We start from the raw sequence: 23,371 nt of genomic DNA on the forward strand, positions 1-23,371 counted from the left end.
ACGCGCTTCAACGCTTGGAACACCTTTGGGCTTTTCTGGGCTTGAAACGCCCTTGGGCGCTTCCACGTTTTAAACAACTTTGAGCGCTTCCACGCTTAAAACTCCCTAGGTGCTTCCGCGCTTGGAACTCCTTAGGCACTTCTCCTTGGGCGTTTCCACGCTTGGAACACGTGCTTCAGCGCTTGGAACACCTTTGGGCGCTTCTGCACTTGGAACGCTCTTGGTGTTTCTGCGCTTGAAACACCCTTAAACATAATTTTCTTGTCAAGAATACTGTAAATAATAATTAACCAAAATTGGACATCTACAATCTCGAACTCCATTAAATGATAGTGTATACAAATTTTATAATTATTCAGACAAAATTTGAAAATGCAACTCATACGACCACTTAAATCTCACATTGGTTAATTACTTAAATAAACAAGTCAATTTTTTTTTAATTTGTTCATAGAAATCCAATTAAGTAATCCAAACTCAAACCCAAAGAAGAAAGAAATTAAATTTCATATCTAAAATATTCAATTTATTAATAATTTAATTACTATTGAAAGTAATTAACAAATTAATATATATAAAATCAGGGTTTAGGATATCGAGTACCTAATATTGTCTAAATATTTATATAATCAAGTTCAGGTGTTTTGTATCCAAAGGTTGATATTTGTACTTTACCCGAACTTGTGACAAGTACTAAAATTCTTACCCGGACTCATCCTAAATCCAAATAAAAAAATATCCAAACCCAAACCCTATATAATCAGGTCTGATACAAGAGATAGGTGAAAAACTACAATGGACATCGGAGAAAGAATCTTGATAAAGAACATGAATTCAAGATCAATGACTCGTCACCCTCGCTGAGGATGCAGTATCAGTTTTGGCATTGGATGAGGAGTTCTCCAAACCTCATGCTGTTATTAACTCCACAAAAGAGTAAGGAGTTCATTCTTGCATTTCACCTTCATCACCTTAACATGCTTGTACACAATTTCTGCCTGCAATCTTCAATAGAATTCATTGTTTAACATTAACAGCAGAAGAGAATTATAGTCTTTTCACAACCCCAATCTCTGATTTCCCAGAGAATTATTGTTTAACATTACATTAGCTCATTGTTTAGAATATCCCATCAGTTGCCAGGATCAATACTCTTGTTTTTTTTGTTTAGAGGAAAGGAAGTTTGATCTCTGTTTTTTAAACAAGAGGATTATGCATCAATCACTAAGCTAAATGTTCGAGGCCCTTGTCAGGATCGTTACTTAAAGGCCAAGCAAGTCTCGATTGGATGAGAATGCGCTTTGATTTATTAAACACATTTAAGAAATCAAGTCAGTCATTACTAGTAACTTTAGTGTAAAGTATAGACTTTTGAAAATCACATGATTTAAACTTGATGCTGGGCTGGGAGAGAAGGAAATATAAGTCCAGAATAAGCACTATGCAAAAACTTGAAAGATTTTAACTCAGATCTATGCTCCAGCTTCATATATATATTCAATCCAATGAATTCTAGTTCCATTATGCACAGGATCTTGAAGAATCCAAACAAAAATTGCCATGACATTTAAGTATAAAGCTTTACAAGAAGGAAAACTATTTAGAAAGCAGAGCAACTCTTGGACTTAACATGCATACTGAAGAGAACATGTACAATTATAAAGTCATAAGAACCTGGGCATTTCAAGCCTAATAATCAATGAATTGGAGCCAAAACTGGAATCTTTTACACTTTAAAGAGTTGTACTTTGTAGATACATCTCCAACTACAATAATGGCTTCATTCACCGTGGACCTGATAGTCGAACGTCAGACAAATATGCATCACTATTGTACTCTGTTTGTCCTGACGAAGAACACCCGTCACTGCTCCACTTAAGACAACCTGAGTAAGCCCGAACACCTGGAAGCGAGGAGAGTGGGGGCTGTGGTACATCACAGAGACCTTCAAGCATCTGAACTACTTTAGTCATTGGTGGTCTTAAACGCATTTCTTCTTGTATACACCATAATGCAACTTTTATCGCAGTGACAAACCTTTCATCATTTCCATTAACATCTAGCTTAGGATCAAGGATTTCTTTCAGATTTCCTTCTTCCAACGTCTTGAAGGCAAAAGCAGGTAAATAAGCTTTCTCAGAAATTTCCCCAGGATCATAACTCTTCCTACCCCCGATGATCTCAAGCAAGACCATACCATAGCTGTATACATCACTCTTCTCTGATATAGGGTTGTTGGTGATCCACTCTGGTGCAAGGTATCCCCTTGTACCTCTTAGTGTTGTATATACCAGGCTTTCTTCACGGCTCATAAGCTTAGCCAAGCCAAAATCTGAAACTTTGGCATTGAAATGATCATCAAGAAGAACATTTTCAGGTTTTATGTCACAGTGCACGATCTTCAATTCACATTCCTCATGGAGATAAGCCAATCCCTTTGCTGTACCCAGTGCAATATTGAATCTTGTATCCCAATCCAAAATATTACTTTCTTCACTGTTCTTGAATATCCATTTATCTAGAGATCCTTTGCCCATGAACTCATAAACAAGAAGCCGGTGAACACCCTCAGAGCAGAAGCCTTTGAGCTTGACCAGGTGCACATGATGGATACTTCCAATGATTCTGACTTCAGCTCTGAACTCCTTTTTTCCTTGTCCTATTCCCTCCAATTTTTTAACAGCCAATGGAGTGCCATCTGGCATGACACCTCGGTAGACTGAGCCAAATCCTCCTTGGCCAACCTTTGTAGAGAAGTCTTTAGTTGCCTTACAAAGTTCACCATAAGAATAACGAACAGGCATCCCTGAAAAACTGTCCAGGAAATTATCCTCCTCCAAGTTTTCTTGAGCACATTCCAGCAATTGCTTCTGTTTGCGGTAATAACAGAATCCCACATAAAGTAGACCAGCAATAACCAGGATTGTTGCTACTACTATTATCACAATAATTATAACATGCCTATTATTGGCACCATTTTCATTCTTTGAGACCTTCACATATGAAACAAAACCACTAGAACCCAGCTCAGCACGCTTCAGACCTGCTATGTGGTCAAACAAAAAGCACTTCCCAGTACTGTTTTCAAAGAACAGTGCAGCACAAGAGCAGTTTCCAAGGCAAGCTTTCTTGCAAGCATCTATATCGGAATTCAAATAGGGTTTGACAAACTGAAGCACAGAATAATCGAGCCTCTGACCAACATAGAGTAGATCTACTGAACCACAGTGTGAGACAACTGGTTGTCTGCAGTCGTTTTGGACACGAAGATGTTTAGGACATTGACACACAGTTTCAAAATAGCACACCATCAACGGGGGACAATAATCAGGAATGTCGCAGGGATTTTGTGGTATCTTTGTTGCCTCAGCAATCACTCTACTCCGACGAAGATTATAGAACACAATTGCTCCATCTGCTCCTAATTTGGCAGCCCATGTCACGTTCACATCAGAATTTTGAGAGAAGTTAAACTGCCATAGCAAGACTTTATTTTGATCATAAAAATTCCATGAGTTGAATACTAAACGTGCAGAATGAACCTTGCCAGTGAAATTTTTACTCAATTTCTGGATTTCGTCTAACAAGGACCAATAGGTTTGTGGAGTCTGAAACCCCGTGTACAAGACCAAATCCCCAGACTTAAATTCAAGATAGTCACTCTTACAATTTCTGGGAAAACTTTTAAGGCTCATTCCTTCCACAAACTCCTGGTTAGATAAAAGGGTATCGGTGGGATAGCTAAAACTCTGCCAAAGAGTTCTTCCATTGTCCCCATGAAGTACCAAGTTACCTGAGTCCAGCAATTCCATCGCTGTAGCCCTTTTCCCAGTTGTGTTTGTCGCCCAAGCAACCTTATCTTTTCTTTCCAAATAAACATTCCCATTATCATCAAACACAAACTTATCAGATTTGTCAACCAACAAGCCCCCTCTATTAGCAGTCCAAACAACTTGGGAGGTTTGAAGATGAATGATAACCAGGACAAAACTTTGAGGATCCAGGCCGGTATAGAAGCCAAAACCAAATATTTTATTTTTGGATAAGAGGAACCTGCCATCATGTTCTACCCATTGCATCTGAGATGCTCGGAATCCTGGATATATCTTGCCAACACGTTGATCGACAGCAATACAGACTTTGAAGGCAAGGAGTAGACAAAAGCACAAGATTCTGGCTTTGAACAACCCCATAATTCCTGTAAATACAAATATTTGAAGACTTTGCTCAAGCTACCAGAAGATTGTTAAAACTTAAAAAGATCTCTACACACAGAAAAAAAAAAAGAAAAAAGAAAGATTTTCTGGGATTGGGTATATATCCTACAAGATGGAAGTGTAATAGTGGGAAAATGGGCTTGCTGCCTAGTTAAAGCAGGAACCCTTTACATCTACAATTCTGAAAACGGATAACAAATTTTAAGAGAAAAAAAGCTAAAGAGCTTGATGTGTGACACTTTCGATTCAGTAGACAACACTAGCTAAAGGAAGAACAAACGTACGGATATTCAAACACTCTAACGATGTAAGCAAAGCAAATAGCAAAAGCAAAACTATATTAGCATTCTGAGAATAAAAAGAGATGAAATAGCATAGTAAGTGATCCAATGATGGGTTTTCACTGTACTAACAACTTACCAGCAGGGTTAGAAATCCATAAAAGCTTTCAAATAGTCTTTGATGCCTGATGAAGAGGAAAGGAAAGATGAGCCAGGACAGGAACAACAGACGACCAACCTCATTTTTTTGGATCAGTCCGAGAACAGCTGGTATGGCAAAGTTGGGTGCTTGGGTTTCTTCTTGTAGACTTAAAAAGATAGAAGATTTGAAGTTGGAAAGCAAAACCCAACATGGAAACTATACAAGCATATTTTCTGTTTCCCGTATGAAATTGGGGGGTAGAGATGAGAAGAGTGAGATGGCAGGGGGGGACAGAGCCGGTAGTAAAATCTCTTCCTTTATTGACTGTCAACTTATTATATTCTTATTGGGATGTCTTTTTGCCTCAATTATTTTTTAATAAATAGAAAAATTCTTTCATTTGGCATGTGGTTGTGAACTCTGAGAGTGGAGAAGAAGGGAAGATCAGAAGATGGGGCTTCTTAGCATCTGCATCCTTTTGTTAGGTGAAAGTGTTACATCACCCATTGGCAGGTTGGTCATCAGAGTCAATCCCCGTTCCTCCATAACCCCCTATTAATCAAAATTTTTGCTTTTGGACCAGTGAAATTTAGAAACATTTCTAGCTCTGCCATATCCTTATTATTTATTTCCTGAACTAGCTGATCTGATCCTTTGATCATTGAAGTTCACAAAGATCTTTGGGTGTAAACGTAAAAATTGAAAACAACCCATCCCAACATGCCACTGCAAGACACAGCCACCAACCTTGCTTCGGGGGTTCTTCTTGGATTTGAGAAACAATATGCTTTGTTGGGACATATTTTCTACAGGAAAAAGTAGTCTGAACTCAAAATCCAGTTACATAAAGTCAAGAGCTAACAACCAATCTGAGCTTTTGTTAGTGACCTGTCACTAGAGGCGGCTATTGCCCTTTCTTCATTCCATTAAACTAAATTATATAACGACTCATTTATATTATATATTAAATGCATCGACATAATATTTATATACTATCACTTAATTAAAGAATCGATAAACATCACTCCATTAACCTCATCAAGCAATCATTATTTTCTTTTTTTTTAATTCCCCATTCACCTTACAAAGGAAAGCAAAATCTATCTACCAGGAATCAAATCCATCATCTCCATTTTTAAAAATTTAATTATTCCCATGGCACTTGTATAGCCATCAACTTTCAAAGAGATTCATCATGTTATTGTTAAGTAGTTATCAGGTGGAGAAAATTTCCTTATGAAAGCACGTTGATTACGACAAAAAATGGTTACCTTCAAGCTCTAGAAAGGTCTTAAAAAAAATAATCTTACAAACAAAAAATTAAATGGTGAGTTTATGCTCCATAAACAACTACTCCTTTCACTTGTACTCGAATGTTTGGTTAATTAAATAGTATATAATCTCTTTTAAAAAGAAAAAATTCAAATTTCTTTTTTTTATATATATGTAAATTGCTCCTCCCACCTGTAGCTATTAGAGAAGGGTCCAAGAAAGGTGTAGGAATGTCCTTTTGTGAGACGATTCAACTCCCAAACTTTCTTCCCAGACAAGTGAAAACATGACTAAGATATTAAAGGAGTGTGAGCACATTTAAACCATAAATCTACGTTTCCACCTTAATGACCACGAAACATAAATGTGAACCCCCACTGTGTTTCTCTTAAATATAATTTCATGATTAAAGTGTTTTTATCCAAAAGCAATGCAAAAACACATGTTTAGACCATTTGTTTAAGCTTTAAGCTATAATTTATATGTTGTGTGAGATTAATCTTGGAGAGGATTGATTGAAACCATTTGTGTACGAATGAAGTCATGCCGTCAGCATGACGTTTAGATGAAAAAAAACAAAAAAGGAATTTTATTTTAATTTCAAGCATTCGTATTTGAGGATAAACAAAGGAAACATATTAATTACGATTCTCGTAATTAAGTGACGTCGTTTATCAAAAGATAAACGTTACGACAAACACTTTAAATAAAGGAGGTAAGGTTTACATCAAGATGATGAAAAAGATCTGGACGTTTGTTAGAGAGAGAGTAGATCGAACTTAAACTTAAACTTGACTGAGTCTAAATACCTCCAGAAGGCTCAAGCAGGGTGGTTATGAGCTGCGACTTACTCAGACTTGCGCTAACCATTAAAGTCTTTGGTTTTGAAATATCTAAATATGATAGTGATGGATTCGGATGTTTGGGGCTTAAAATCATTGATCTCAGCACCCAAAATGTGACTTATTACGATGAACACTCCTGATGTTGTAGTACTAGTGGTACGGAATTGAGGCGAACGTACAAGCACAAGCAAATATAATATATATATATATATATATAGATATACACAAAATCAATACGCAAGAGGAAAAGAATGGTTTCTTTTTGTTAGAATTTCGATGTACATTTCTTGACAATTTGAATTTCTTTGGTTGGATTTTGGTAAAAAAATGTAACGGTCACGAAATAGTTGTCGATGGTATTATCTCGTTAATGACGAAAAAATATTATAAATTAAGAAGAAAAAGAAAGGATAAGCATGAAGATTGGAATTTACCAATCACTCATACAATCCTTCATTAAAAGCTAGAATCTGATGCTATGGGGAATCTAGCCTAATGTTGAGCATAAGTTTTCAGTAAAACAAATAGTTAAACGCGGATTTAAAATTTTGTATAAAAGGTAATAAACAAGTAATTATATAAAATCATAAATTAAGTTAATAATTCGATTCATAGTAAATATTAATCACTGAGAGATGGTGGCCACTACCTTCTACCACCACCACCTTTGGTCTGCCCCGCCTTGCAATTTTGAGTTTTGGCAGCCAGACGAGGGAGAAGATGAAACTTTGGAGTTACACATGGAGAGGCTTGGCTTGGGGTTGGGCCCTTTTAAACTTGGGCGTTGGTATTTCTGGGCTTTAAGGTGTTGAGGTAATCATTTTGTCTTGACTTGATTGTTGGTTACAACTACCCAAGGACCTTTCAAACCAAACCCTTTTTCTTTTCAATGAGTACTAAATATTTAATTAATCTTATTAATAGATTAATTCGTATAATTCAACATATCAGACTCATTTAACTTTAATTATTATAGCATTTAAAATATATAAAATAATTTATTATTTAAATTTAAATAGATTATTCATGTCACTTATAAACAAATTGATCGTACTTAAATAAGTTAATTATGTACAAAACTTACTAGTTAAACGTTTCTTAACTGTTGTATTTATGTCCGTCTATTTAACTGTTATATCTTTATCTTAGTGTGATACAACTGCAACTCGTTAATTAACATCATTGGCAAGTCAAAAGTATGTGAAATTTCACTATATAAATCATTTAGTTATGGGAACGGCTACAATAAGACTGATCTTACCTACTATTTATGTTTGTAAGTCACAAATTTAAATTTAAATCATTAATTAAAATTTATTATTAAATATCTAATGTTGAAGGTCAAATTTTATGACATTATTATGGTAGAATTCAACTAGTGGTGGAGAGAAGGTAGTGGTCGACCACCGTCCATCAATTTTTAATATTTTTTAAATGGGATTACTTATTCAAATTAAATGGGATTTTCGTAAAACGGTTCGATTTAATTGGTCCATTGGGTTAATTGATCCAAAATATTTAGTTCAAATGATTTTTTGATTGGATTCGGTTTTAAAATTTTTAAACCAATCCATCCAAAAAATAAAACTAATTTTTTATATATATTAATATATATAATATTTTTATATATATTAATATATATAATATTTTTATATATATTAAAAAATTCATAATAAACTTAATTAATAATATACTTAAAAATTATTAATTTATTATATGTACGTATACAAATTATAATCATAACAAGTTAATATTAATTATATATTATTTATTCATAAATATGTAATAATATAAAATTACAAGCTATATATTTTAAATAATATAACTTATATGTTAATATTATAATATATGATAGTAAATATCTTACATATTTACATATTATAATTATTACACCTTAATAATATTTTGTAATATAAAATATTATGAATATATATAATTGTATAAATCTATTATATATATACATATAGCTAATTTATACATAAGTATTACTATAACTTATATTAAACTTTATTTATATGTTACACTTAATAACTTTATTAGTTATCACCTTAGTTTTTATAACATATTATTTATAATTAGTTATTATTTATACAAATTTTGATATAAAATATTATAACATTTAAGTTGTGTCATTAATTTCATATATGTATGTATATAATAAAATAATATATTATACATATATATATATATATATAATTTATACATAAACATTATTATAACTTATAATAGACTTTATTTATATGATTACACTTAATAATTTTATTAACTATCATTTTCATTTTTACAATATATTGTTTATAGTTAATTATTATTTATACAAACTCTGATATAAAACATTATAACATAATAATTTTATTTTATGGATGTTAATTTTATTATCTTTAATTTTTTATTATGTTAAATCTTGAATGTTAATTTAACTGTTTTTATAAAAAAACATACTTATGTGAGTGAAGGAACAAATGCATGTTTTTTTATATTTAGATTATTTGTATATTTTATAATTATGAATGAAATTTATAAGTTTAAATATTGTAATTTGTAAAAATAAAAAATAAAAATTTGAACTATTGGTATAAAATCAAACCCATTGAATTTTTTTTGATATTTGGTCGATTTGATCTTTTAATTTTGATTTTTTTTAAAAATATTTAATTTATTTGATCTTTAAATATGATGTACTAAATCACTCAATTCCTCTATTTACTTATCCCTGAAATCAAGTAATAATATCATTTTCATTTACAGTGTTTTGTACAGTAAAACGGTAAAAACATAATGCAAAGCGTAAGCATCGGTTGGTAGTTAGTTAATAAGGTTAACAAATGTAAACGTGGCCATGTAGCCGTCAGGTTTCGGACCCCAAACTCACATTCCAATTTAGTTAAATATAAAACGTTATCCTCAACTTTTCATGTTCTGAGCGATGGGGCACCTCCCCCTTCCTGTACCACCTCACCCTCACTCTCTCATTTAAACGCGTGCACGCACAATTCCTTTTTTTTGTGACTTTATCTTTTTTAAAAAATTTTAATTTTCCCTTTCTTGATTGAATTTGTCATATGAGGAAATGAATAAATAAAAAATTATGACTTGGCCCAAAATATCATTAAATTATTTAATTTTTTTGAGACAAATGCTAATTTATTTATATTAAAGATTTTATATTCATGTCTTTTAATTTCATAAATAAATATCATAACATAATGTTTTATTTGAAAATAGAAGGTATAATACCTAAAAAATAATCATTTAAACAAATTCAAAATAAATTATTATTATTTTATTATTTTCAATTAATTTTTTTTATTTTTATTTTGAGTCAAATGTGTATTTATAATTAAATTTTAATCAATTGTTATTAATCAAAATATGTTAATATATCATAGTGAATAGTAATGTGATATTATTATGTAATACGATGTTATGATCATATAATATTTTTAAATCAAGTAATTATCACGTGGTATAAAAAATAATAAATATTATTTTGATTAATAATAATTTATTATAAATATATAATTAATTTAAAATAAAATATAAAAATTTAATTAAATATAATAAAAAATGTAAATTAGGTGGTAATAAGTATTAGAAAGCTAAAAACAAAATTTTTATTATCAATTTTACGGTACGCCACGCGCTACGTTAGGGGGTGGATCAAATTTACTAGTCAGGATGCACGAGGACCGAACAGTACTCTCTGGATATTTTGAAACCCCGAATCCAACTTCGAGGGAAAGACACGTGTCAGCCTTAAATCAGAGGTAAAACTATTTTTTGAAAACCAAAAGTGGAAAGCTAACACTCAACGGGGAATCGAAGCGACTCGAACCAAGGCACAATCAACTTTAAAAGACCAGGTGGCACCTTCTCATTGGATACCATTTCAAATCTCAACGAAATTCTCCGTACCCCGACCTGTAACTTTATCACTTCCCCTCATTGGATTGTGCCCACCCCCAAAAAAAAAAAAAACCGAACATAATCCCAAAACCTCAACGGTTTTTGTGACTCTCTTCTTCTTACCACACAAAACACATAAATTTGAGAGAGAGAGCGAGAAAACATAGAACAAAGAAGCAAACTTTTTTGAAGGAATAGATTTTAGAGAGAGAAAGTGTTGTTGGGGTTTTTTTTTTTTTAATTTTGTTTTGCTTTTTTGAAAGAAAAATTTGGTGTATTTGCAGGTGAAACAATGGAGAGTTTGGAGGTTATTTCTGTTGAGCTTCCAGCACCTGCTTCTTGGAAGAAAATGGTACCCTTTTTTTTTCTAAGTTTTAATTCTTGTTCATTTTGTTTGTGCGTTAATTTGCTTGTTCCTTTGGAAATTTTGTATCTTGCTTTAGTATTTTGCTTCTAAGTGTAATTTTAAATCTGTTTGCTTTTTTCCTTGAAATTTTGGGCTATTTTGGTGTTGTGGTATAATTTGGAAATTTATTGATTATTCTGTGTATTATAGGTGGATTTTGTGTGTTTATGGTGGTAATTTTTGTCATTGGAGTTATTTTTGAAGATTTTACCTTGTTTTGGTGGTGGTAGTTGAAGCTAGGGTTTTTATGCTCCTTTGTAAAAGTTTTAATGTTTTCAACCATGTTTGGGTTAAGTTTAGTTCTTACATGGTGAATAATTTTTCCAAAACAGAAAATGTTATTTCTTTGAAGAAAGGGAGTCCTATTTTGGAATATATATGAACTTCATGAGTGTTTTCAGTGGTTTTCCAGCTGAACTCTGCTGCATTATGTTTTGTGAGTACTTATTTAATAGTTGTTGAGAAAAGCGAAGTAGATACGTAATAATGGAGAAAGCTCTAAAATTTGAATTGGTGATAAACTTTTATATGGAATTGAAAAATTGACATGGATGTCGTGAGATTGACTTTAGAAGTTTTAAGCGATCAAGATTGTAGGGAAAAAGAAGGTTCTGAAGTGTGGACTATGATTTTGAGATATTTTAACTGGATGGGATGAACCACCATTGTGGATTGGGTTATGCTGTTTCTACTCAGTTAAAAGTGGGATGTTGTTTTGTTCTGCCTTGTGCCTAAAGAAAAAAATGTTCTAAACCTTTGCTATGTCAATTCTTTGGCACCAGTCTTTAATGTTTCTGGTATAGGAATCTTGTTTCAAATGGAGCTGACAGTGGTTATTTGGTGACAGAGGATCTATTTTCTCAGTCAAGCTAAAGTTTGGTCAGGTGCCTTTAGATGTAGTCGTAAGCAAGAAAAGGTGTCTCATAATGTTTCTGAGCATTAAGTGTTAACTTTTGAGATCTCCTATTGTTGTTGAATGCTGGAGATAAATATGAGCCCCTATCGGGAAGGTGATGAATTTGCTATTTCATGGGGTAGAGGTCTTAAATTTAAATGGTGAAACGGCTTTCTTTTAATCATGTTTGTACAAAGATGATTATGGATGTCACTGGGCTTTCAAGTGGTTGGTTGTGTTGTTTATAACATGATGTGTGTTCATGTATTCTCTAAGTCAAACTATGGTATGGTTAGATGCCATTAGATCCAGTCATAAGGAAGAACAGTTTTCTCATCATGTTTCTGAGGGTTAAGTGTTAGCTTTTGAGATTGAATAGTCAATCTATCAAAACTTGTTCTCCTGTTCTTTCTCCTTGGGAAGCATGCGCCAAGTTCTCCTATTGTTGTTGAATGCTGGAGATAACTATGACCCCCTATTAAGAATGTGATGAATTTGCTATTTCATGGGTTAGAGGTCTTGAATTTTAACGGTGAGCCGGCTTTCTTTATGAATTGTACTTTTAATCATGTTTGTACAAAGTGGATTGTGGCTGTAACTGTGCTTTTGAGTGTTTGGTTGTGCTGTCTATAACCTGATGTGTGTTTCATGTATTAATGGTCCAATGAAAATGAAAGTTCATTGTTTTAATGAAGAATTGAGTTAGAAAATTCTTTTACTTAGCCAATTCATGGGTTTCTTTAAAATATATGTCATCTTTCTTGAGCTATCATGTATTCGAACTTACTGAACTGAAGTCTACCTAGTTGGCCCCTGCTACAACCTTCTTTACTTGGACTAATTGCTGATTTTAATTTTTAAGCATGTTTACTGTTCATCATGGATCAAATGGAAATAATTACACTTACTGCTGATGCATCTCTTGTGCCATCTTGCTTAGGAGATTTTCCATAAAGTAGTGAAATAGCTGATAATGTAGCCACATGAGGAAAAATCAATATGTTAGGAAGGGAGCCCTTGGAGTACAATGAAGTATGGAGATCCTCTTGATGATCAACATTTTGACCTGTGTTTAGCTTTCTTTGATTCTGAGTTTTAGTTTGTTTTTTCAAAATTAAATTTTGAGTTTGAAGATGGTCTTGTAAATTTACAGAATGGTAAACAAGGGGGTGGGGGTTGCTTCCCTTGTTCTCTCATTAAAGTTTATTCTCTTAATGATCAACATTTTGACCTGTGTTAGCATTCTTTGATTCTGAGTTTTAGTTTGTTTTTCCAAAACGTAAATCTTGAGTTTTAAGATGGTCTTGTAAACATAAAGAATGATAAACAAGGGGTGTGGGGGTGCTTCCTTTGTTCTTTCAGCTTTAAAATTTATGGTGTACAGATCAAGAAGCTTTACTTGTAATTCTCTGTTATTACTGCTCTTTTAGAGCCATCTTTTAGTTGCAATTTTATTGATATCCAATCAATATTGATTCTGATATATTCAGATAGTGAGAATGCTCCATCACATCTCTTTGCACATAATGCTTATTAAACCTATTAGCTACAACATATAGCTTGTCAATACTTAAAATCCTATCCGTTAGATGTGAATTGTTCATATTTTGCATGTTTTATGTAGATTGTATGAAAGAAAATAATATTAAAAGTGTAATGTAATACAGTTACTATTTGGTAATTCAGTGGTCTATACTTTTGGCCAGGGTTGAGGGTGTTAGTTGATGTAAAATTTTGACATCTTTTCACTGTGTGTTTGTTTGTTTAGACACCGAGGTTCCATTTGGTTGATGTTGTTATGATTTGCTTTCTGTTCACAAAAATTAAATAAAAAAAAAAGAGAAAAAAAAAAAAGACAACTAACAAAAACATCAACCAAATGGAGTCTGAATAATCTACCCTTTTCTGGTATTTTTGTATTTAATGGTCCCCTGCTTCATCTGCTTTGAATTGCTTCATGATCACTGTTAGGTTAGTATCTTGTGTTTTAACCTATTTACCTTTGCAAATGTCCTTTGAGCCACTTGCATGTCTCTCTTGCGAAAATTAAGAGGTATTTTCGGCATGGATTTTTAAACAGGTATTGGGTGAGATTAACAATTGGTTTTAGAGAAATTATCCTTCTGAATATAAGACTTATTTTCGTGTTTTATTTTCTAATTATTGTTGGCAAAAGCTTGTGCACTTATATGTGGTTTTACATTTACGGTTTCATGTGGGTACCTGGTTTATGATTTTTTAATGTTGTAACTTGCTTTTGTTTATTGTTAGTTGTCATTCATAAAGGACCACATACCAATTGGAAGGTCCTTTTAGTAAACATTAGCAGATTGGTTTAGGGTTGATTTGTTTTTTCAATCACTGGACGGTTTAGTGTTTACTTCTACCAGCTGGCAGGCAAAGTTGTTTTTCTTTCATGGGTCACATTTGCAAAATATTTTTGATATGTACTCTAGGAGAGTTTATTTATACTCATATGATATATTTGGTGCTTGTTGCAATTGGAGTTTGGATGTTAACCCAAACAAGGAGAGAAAAAAGAAGAGGCAAAATCAGGATGACGACGGAAAAGAGAACTAGGGAGACCTTGCTCATTGCTGCAGCTGGTGGTCATGCTAGGTTGCTAGCTAGTAAGATGCATATTGCTCTCTCTCGTTGTCCTACTTGGTTTGATATTAGTTATTGCTGCAAATTGGGTTGACTTCATTGAAATCTCGATTGTGGGTTTTGTGGGCTGATTGTGCAAGAGATGAACCGACACTTGAGCAGTTATATTAGAATGGTTTCTGCCATACAATTAGGATCATGCAATGCATTACTAATGGAAGCAATAAGTCAACTGGGCAGTTTTGAGAATTTAAGGAAAAAAATGCAGCATAAAGCGCATTTAGTTTTAGATGTTATAAGAGCAGGAGTTTAGACAAAAACTTTGAAGGATCCTGGGAAGTTTTAGAGAAGTAATGAGAGCTATTAGAAGTTTGTGATGATTTGATTGTATGCTGTGATTTAAAATGGGGAAATAGCTTTGTAGTGAACTTGGATGGAAGATCTGGCAGGACATGTCTTTGCAGTCCCCTTCAAAACATTTCTTTAACAAATCATGCCTTCCACTTGCTCCATATGGTATAAAACACACATATGACTTATGACACATTCTGATTTACATATGTCAGTGTTCAAGTTATTGTGCTTCTTATCTTATTTGATTGATGGCTGTGGTGCCTACTTGTATAACATGTTTTTCCTGCTCATTGTTGCAGTATTTTCCCAAGAAAGTTGGTTCACCAAGGAAGACTGAGATCATGTTCGTTGCACCAACTGGGGAGGAGATTAATAACAGAAAACAGTTGGAGCAGTATCTAAAATCACACCCAGGTAATCCTCCCATTGCAGAGTTTGATTGGGGTACTGGTGAGACCCCTAGAAGATCAGCAAGGATCAGTGAAAAAGCTAAGGCTACTCCAACACCAGAGAAGGAACCCCCAAAGAAGCGAGGCCGAAGATCATTGAGTGCAAAGAAGGAAAACAAGGAAACAGAGGCTGTTCCTGAAAAAGCTGAGGGTGAGAAAGGAAGTGAAAAGCAAGATACTCAAGCCACTGTGAAGGAAACTGCAGAAGGTGAAAAGGAAAAAGATGGGGAGGTAAAACAGGTTGAGAATGGAGGTAAAACAAAAGCAGCTGACCTGACTGGGGACAGTGATGCCAAGATGGAGGAACCTGGGGAAGAAGAAGCTGGTAAAGATGTTAAGATACCAGATACTGCAAAGGATGACAAAAAGGGCGAAGCTGCTGGTACTGCAGAAAACCCAACGTCAATGGAATTTCAAGAGAAACCTGCAGAAGCTTGTTGCACTGATGGAACTCCAACTGAAGAAGAAAAGGTCGAAGCCCCTATTGAAAAGGTGCCACAAACTCAGGCAGAGAAAGAGAATGGTACATGTGAGAAACAATCTGAAAACCCTGAAACTGTGACAATGGAAGCTAACGGGGGAGTAGAGAAAGAGAATCCATATGGAGCAACCTTTGTACCTGAGGGAGAGGCTAAAGAGAAACAAGGTGTACTGGAGGTTTCTGGCAAGTGTAATGTTCAGGTAGAGGAGAAAGGCAAGGCAGTGGATGGGGAGTTGATTGAAAATGGTAAGGTTGGGCAAACTGATGCCCCACAGCCTCCGGGACCTGCTGCCATAAGCTGCTAAATGTACCATCTATTATCGTAGCTATCCTGTGGTACTGTTTTTTTGTATTTCCCTGTGTAACCTCTATGATTCCATGGATGACTGTAACATTAATGCTGTTGATGCTAGATTTGATTGTAAGTAGGGAAATCAACCTATATCCCTGTAAGAAGTAGGTTTTGAACAGTGCAGCTTTTGTTACGTTGTGTAGAACTTAGATAGTAGGGACCTGGAACTCATAACTTATGGTTAGTGGCTCAAGTTTAAAGTTGGACATGACATGTAATGTGGCATGGATTAACAGCATCGTGTATACTTAGATATTTCTGTTTAGACAATATGCGCAGATGTTTGCTGTGCAGATTTTAGTATGATTACTATGAAGAAGGAAAGATAGGATGTGGAGAAAGCTGGATAAGCGATGGTGCTAGAAAGAATGGCTGTGGCAAGAAGGTGACATCGTCTTTGTCTCTGTTCTGACTTGTGGGAATCATTTCCATCATTCCTGGCGTGTGCAGTCTCATCTTTCTGCACTTGTTTAAACATTCAGCTATGAAACCTCCTGCGTAAATCGTGTAACAAGTATCCCTCCGGCAATATTCCTGCTAGGTCCTTTCTAAATCTCATGTTGAAAGGGTAAGAATCAGACTTATTGTTCTCAGGATCTTTTTACATAATTGTTAAAAAGACAATGTTGATAACCCCTTGATCCTGAGCATCGCCATCTTTGATGGACGTAATTGCGATTTCTTACAAAAATTAGTCCCTACACAGATTATTGGTAAGATTTCACAAGAGCAATACGTAGTGGTACGTTCATGGTTAATGACGCCCTTAAAAGAAGTGAACTAGGTCTTTCTGCTGAAGATTTCTGCAACTGATGACGTTAAGTAGGAAGAGGATCTCAGCATTTTTTAATTACATTTTGCTCTATTCGAAGGGTCAGTTTTTCCCCATATGATAAATAATCGCTCTAATGATCACTAGAATATTCAAATATCATTGTCGAACGGGTGCATCCACCTATAAAGCTATTCCTCTCCTAGCTTAAGCAGCTCAATAATCATGCCACCTCACCTCCATAATGCAAAAGCTACAAGCAAAAGCCAACCTTATTTCCGTCATCAAGCATGATTCACTTCTCCTCCTTTCCGAAGAAAGGTATGCATCAATAGTTATTCAACTATCCATCTGCATGTATAGAGCTCATCATGTTTATGAACAGACAAACCCAGGAACAGAAAGCTGCAAAAAAAGGCATGCTTTGAGAGTAAAGTAAGAATCTATCAGTTTTTTAATCTTTGGGTTAACGTTAAGAATCTTCTTCTTCATTTCTCAGGTCTGTTTGGCACATCATCTTTAAACTAAGGTTAAGAATCTTTTCCGGGGTGGTCTATGGGCATCCCTGCAGAACAAGCATTGCATTCTTTTTGCTTCCGCCTTTTAAGTCACAAAAGACTGGAATATATCCCCACCTCCTTTCTACAAATGGAATGCACTTTCTTTCATTACCTCGCTACATCTCACATGGGTTCTACTCTCTTTCTTTGGCTCCTCCTCATCTTCTCTGTCTTATGTTCTCCCGGTTTGTACCTTTCTTTTGATTTCTTATGTTAATACTTACTGAATAATTAAGATAATTGGTGTAAGTATCATAATATAGTTTGTTCACCAACAAGGTTGCTTTGATTTATTCCATTAATTATATCGTTTGGAAAGTGTATGTTAATCTCTTTTCATTATAACTTATATAGGCTACAGCTGAGTTAATGAATTACTCCGGCTTTCATGGGTTGTATTGGACATTCTTTTGTCGTTGGATCATTGCTTTATTTTGATTATCTTGTACTTCTGTTGTCACTATCATTCTTGTTTTTCTTCTTTCAAAATTATATTGTAATGCACATGAAATGTTCTGATAGCATTAATGAAATCTGTTCTTGGTTAATCTGGATGTCTTGTACAAACCTAAAACGAAGGCAGGCAGGATTCTGCCTTCCAATAGTAATAGCTTTTGTAATGACTGTGCAGTTATGTCATGCAGTTGCAGCAGCACATTCAGCCACATGGACCTATGGAGTAAATTATGGCAGAATAGCAAACAATTTACCGGCACCCGAGAGTGTGGTGACCCTTCTAAAGGCTGCGAAGATAAATCACGTCCGAATCTATGATGCTGATCATGGAGTTCTGCAGGCCTTTAAAGGGTCTGGTATAGAAATTATAGTTGGACTTCCCAATGAGTATTTGAAAGAAATAAGTATAGGGGAGGATCGAGCCATGATTTGGGTAAAAGAAAATGTACAGGCATTCCTTCCGGGAACTCGTATTCGAGGAATAGCTGTGGGAAATGAGATATTAGGTAGTGGTCCTATAGAACTTTGGGAGGTTTTATTGTCTGCAGCAAAGAATGTTTACAGTGCTCTTTACAGGTTGGGTTTAAAAGATACTGTTCAGGTTTCAAGTCCACATTCAGAGGCTGTATTTGCCAATTCCTTCCCACCATCTGCCTGCATCTTCAGACCTGATGTTCTTCCATTCATGAGGCCACTTCTGCAGTTCTTCTCTCAGATTGGTTCTCCATTTTATATAAACGCATATCCATTTCTAGCCTATAAGAATGATCCTGAGCATATTGACATTAACTATGCCCTATTCAAAGATAATGCCGGCATTTATGATGCAAAGACCAAGCTACACTATGATAACATGTTTGAAGCTCAGGTTGATGCAGCTTATGCTGCACTGGAAAAAGCTGGTTTTCCAAAGATGGAGGTCATTGTTTCTGAAACTGGTTGGGCTTCTCGTGGGGATCCAGATGAAGCAGGTGCCACAGTTAAGAATGCAAAGACTTACAATAAGAATTTGCGTAAACGGCTAGCCAAAAAGAAGGGTACCCCCTTCAGGCCAAAGATGGTTGTGAGGGCTTATGTTTTTGCCCTGTTCAATGAAAACTCCAAGCCGGGACCAACCTCTGAGAGAAACTTTGGATTGTTTAAGCCTGATGGAAGCATAGCCTATAATATTGGATTCACTGGACTTGTACCTTCTGCAGCAGCCTCCTCATTTCTCTCTTTTAAGGTATGGTTTTCCTTCTGACTGCCTATCTAACATTCCAATTTCATCAATCATGACTGGGTTCAGAGTTATGTTTTGCCCATTTTTTTAATGAATTTTCCTCCTCAAATTCATTTTCCCAACATTGTTTTTTCTTGCAGGATATTGCAGTTCAAGGTTGGTTTTTCATGGCTTGGGCTGTAGTTCTACTGCAGAGTTTAGGCTTGTAAATAGTCACACGACTTGTTGTATAGCAATATTCAAGAATAACCAATTCAATTTTTTTCTTCTTGTAATAAACAATCATTCTTGAATTAATTGATGACCCAAAATTGCTAATGCCCTTTTCTAACATCTTCAGCAATTGATCACCAATATAGCTTGTAAATTAAAAGAAAAAAAAAAGAGAGAGGAAGAATCAATTGCACAGAAAAAAAGAACTATATGATATCCACTATTTGGATTGAATGTTTCATAATCTCAAACATTTTAATCACATATATTTAGTGAATCCAAATACAATTTTTTTTTAAAATCAATTAATGAAAGATTGAAGTCACGAGAATCCTCGATGAAGTAAAAGATGTAAAAACTTTTCTCCTCCTATACAATAGATCCTACATCTGTAATAGTTTTTCTATCTAATAAACATGTTTTTTGAATTGAAAGTCTGGTACCTTATACTTAACAGGTACTTTGAAGACTTGAGATCCGATGCAAAGAATTAAGTAAAGGAAAATAAATAAATAAAATAGTACAATACATGCTTTTTCAAAGAAGAAGAATTGTCAAAGTGGGGCAAGATGCAGTTAGAGCCAAGAAGATTCGTTGCCATTTATGAGCAAAGAGTCGTCCTTGTTCGGTACTACAAAGTCTTTGCTATAGGAAGAAAAACAATGAGAGATTGAGATGACCGGAGAAAGTTTCAAACTTATAAAAATACTCCAAGTAATTTATTTGATTTTTTTTAAATTTTATTGACTCCAAATGACAGGGAAAATATACAACACACTATAATTTTTCTTCCATAGTTGAAGCCTTTGACCTGGTTTAACATTTTTCTAACCAGGACATGTGTATGTTTAGGGGAAAGTCGTTGCATACCGTCCTCTTTACTAATTTTACCTCTATTTGACTCAATAATTCATGCATAATTTCTCCAATGAAGAAAAGCACTTGTAATTTCAGAAGAAGTTCTAAGTCATGGCGAGAGGGTCTAACAATTAATGGCAGACTAGTCTTGGTTGAGACTTTCTAAGTTTGGTCACACGCGTACAAAGCAGACCGGCGTTCATGCTTTTGGTCTACATTGGTGCTCGCCATCATCTCCTTCTTCTTCCATGTCAACCCTGCGTTTACGTTAGCTCTCTCTATATAGGCTTACAACCCTCTCGTATATCTCATCACTCAAAGCATTAAAAATTAACATTGAGATATAGCTAGAGAGATAGTACAGTTGCGAGAGATCAATGGCAAGGTTCATGTGCATGGCTGTTGTTGGTATCGTGGCCGCGGTGTCTCTAATGCAATGCGCGGCGGCGCAAACGGTGCATGTGGTGGGGGGCGACATGGGATGGACCGTTCCCCAGAATGGTGCCGCCGCATACAGCACTTGGGCGGCTGGTAAGAGGTTCATGGTTGGAGATATTTTGGGTAAGAAAGCTCTCTCTTTTAAGTAATTTTCATAAAAACTTGACACAGCAAAACAATTAAAGTCAACATTTGTTTCATATTTTTTAAAGAATTTAATACACTAGTAAAACCTAATTTTTATAAAATAAGCAAATAGAATTTGGAGATTAAGTTATTAGTACATTGAATATAAATTTATAAAATTAAATTACTTCTTACGTATAAAATAATAATAAAAATATTTAAAATAATAGGTCACTAATCATTAGATGAATAAAAAACCACAAACATAATATAGAAAAATAAATGTATAACAACGGTGCGAGGTCATGAGATATGACAGGATCAACGTGCTTTAAGGCTGAAAACAAGTTTTCTGTTTCCATTAAGTTAAAGACTTATTTTAGTATTATGTATTTTTTTTATTAATATATATATATGATTTTTTTAAAAAATATAATCATGTTTAATTTAAATACTATAAAATCCTCGATATCATTTGGATAATATCTATGTTAATAATAATCTTTTAATTTGATGAAAGAGTTTATTTTAACCATTATAATTACAGGCAATCTAATTTCCATGGCTTAACATTTTCGCAGAGTTCAATTTCGCAACAAATGAACACGACGTGCTGCAAGTCCCCAAGGCATCGTTTGATGCATGCAGCAACGACAACCCTATAGGAAGCACTATCACCGTCGGACCGGCCAACGTGACCCTCACCTCCGCCGGGGAAAACTACTTCATTTGCACATTTGGCCAGCACTGCCAATTTGGCCAAAAGTTAGCCATTACTGTTTCTGGCTCTTCCGACTCTCCTTTGCCAGCACCTTCACCCACCAGTACTCCGACCACCCCTAACAGCCCCTGTCCTACATCTGGTCCCACTGGCTCGACTCCTTCGGGATCAGCACCGGACCCCAATGGCAATACTAATTCTTCATCTTCTGCTGTTTTAGCCAGTTTGTTGCTGTCCATGTTGGCCATTGTTATGGGTTTAATTGCCTAAGATAGTGGGAGAGGATGTCATTCTTCTCATTACTTCATTTCCTTAGTGAGCAATTGGGGGTATATCATTGAATAAAGTTGTGATTCATTTCATTCGAAAATTTTGTACTAATATATATATTGCTTTGTTATAAGCATACGATGATCAATAAAAGTTTTTCTTTTTATTTTTATAAAATAAATTATGAGCATATATGCAATGAATCAAGTGAGTTACCCAAAATATATTTATCAATAGAGCTCATTTCAAATTGTAAAGCTCGAAATTCGGGTTTGAATTAGGTTTGAGATACCCATAGTCAACTTGAATTGTAATTGATTTAATGAGACTTGTTTTAATGTTACGTACTTCATTAATGTAAGATATATATAATAATTTACTTTTTTAAAAAATTAAAATTCAAAACACAATCTCAAATTGTGATTGATGAGTACACAATGTGAATAAATTTTAAAAAATATATAAATTATATTAATTATATATTATAATTAAAAATATTGAATATATTTTAAATTTTTAATTAATTCAATACGAGAAATGCCCAATCTTTATGAATATTGATTAAAAAAATAAATATTCACCAACCCAAGCTCTAGTAATTCTCGAGTACTTGACTAATTAATTTATAACTTAAAACAAAGTTGAGGAGTTTCTATCATTAATTAATTTTCTAATTTTATGGCACTTATAGTTATTACATGAATTATAAAAAGCTAAAACTACATGTATACGTAGTACACCTAAACCCTAAACATAGTATAACGAAAATTATGAACTGATCGATCCTTAACTAACTGAGGGTTCGGACTAATTATGAGAGGACAAAAGACTATCTAGTGAATATATATATATATCTCAAAAACAAATTTCGGAGTCCTTAATTATACTTAGAAAAAAAGGTCTTAAAGACGGATATTTTTATTTGAAATCAAAGATGATATCGAGTATTTATAAAATTTAGATATTCTATTAAATAATAATGTTTGGATTAAGATATTTCAAAATAATGAATACTCTACCTGTTGTTTCTCTATTTGAAATAATCAACTTGAAGGAAATGTTCTACCTAACGTTGACAACATCCTACTCATAGATGAGGAACACAGAAACAAAAGGCAGCAAGGACTGAAGGCATAGACACAGTGTAGCCAAATGAGTGGTTTATTTGGAGTCAGGGCAACGGTCACACTCACGTTTGCTTTAGATTTCAAACATGCATTCCAACTTTTGATTGTTGGCAAAGTCTACACGTTGGTTAATGGCATGAGAAATGGGGAATTATAACACTAGTTGTGCGTGTGGAACCCAAGGGCAGACAATTAAAAGAGAAAACGACACATCGACAGGCCGGAAATGGGTTCTAAAAGCCTTTTGTGATAAGTTGGAAAAGGATTGGGAGAAAGAGAGGGTGAAAATGAAAGAAAAGAAAAGGACAATGAGTGGAAAGAATGGCTTAGCTTTACTACAACAGGATCATTTTTTTTTCTCCTAAATCGTCTTCAAACGAATTCCTAATGTTTGATTTATA

At 34.2% G+C, this 23,371-nt stretch overlaps 3 protein-coding genes and 1 pseudogene across 4 annotated transcripts; 3 read left to right on the forward strand and 1 right to left on the reverse strand.

The window, feature by feature from the left end:
* Window positions 1-1,459: 1,459 nt before the first annotated feature.
* Window positions 1,460-5,397, reverse strand: LOC18595254 (G-type lectin S-receptor-like serine/threonine-protein kinase SD2-5 pseudogene; annotated as a pseudogene). Its single transcript, XR_016027108.1, has 2 exons — window positions 4,638-5,397; window positions 1,460-4,198 (listed from the first exon to the last, which is right to left on the reverse strand). The product of XR_016027108.1 is annotated as a G-type lectin S-receptor-like serine/threonine-protein kinase SD2-5 pseudogene (transcript).
* Window positions 5,398-10,732: 5,335 nt separating this feature from the next.
* Window positions 10,733-16,477, forward strand: LOC18595255 (uncharacterized). The gene is made up of 2 exons (XM_007023123.3): window positions 10,733-11,015; window positions 15,225-16,477. The coding sequence occupies exons 1-2, from the start codon at window positions 10,956-10,958 to the stop codon at window positions 16,158-16,160; spliced, it is 996 nt and encodes a 331-aa protein (XP_007023185.1). The 5' UTR covers window positions 10,733-10,955; the 3' UTR covers window positions 16,161-16,477.
* A 741-nt stretch (window positions 16,478-17,218) lies between these two features.
* Window positions 17,219-19,518, forward strand: LOC18595256 (glucan endo-1,3-beta-glucosidase 14-like). Its single transcript, XM_018122594.2, has 4 exons — window positions 17,219-17,300; window positions 17,479-17,724; window positions 18,184-19,220; window positions 19,358-19,518. Exons 2-4 carry the CDS (start codon window positions 17,535-17,537, stop codon window positions 19,424-19,426), a joined length of 1,296 nt encoding a protein of 431 aa, XP_017978083.2. The 5' UTR covers window positions 17,219-17,300; window positions 17,479-17,534; the 3' UTR covers window positions 19,427-19,518.
* An 852-nt stretch (window positions 19,519-20,370) lies between these two features.
* LOC108662379 (umecyanin-like) lies at window positions 20,371-22,007 on the forward strand. The gene is made up of 2 exons (XM_018122595.2): window positions 20,371-20,849; window positions 21,434-22,007. The coding sequence occupies exons 1-2, from the start codon at window positions 20,666-20,668 to the stop codon at window positions 21,841-21,843; spliced, it is 594 nt and encodes a 197-aa protein (XP_017978084.1). The 5' UTR covers window positions 20,371-20,665; the 3' UTR covers window positions 21,844-22,007.
* Window positions 22,008-23,371: the final 1,364 nt, after the last annotated feature.

This window comes from Theobroma cacao, chromosome 6 (genome assembly GCF_053813885.1).
Source record: "Theobroma cacao isolate CCN51 chromosome 6, ASM5381388v1, whole genome shotgun sequence".
Taxonomy (NCBI): Eukaryota; Viridiplantae; Streptophyta; class Magnoliopsida; order Malvales; family Malvaceae; genus Theobroma; species Theobroma cacao.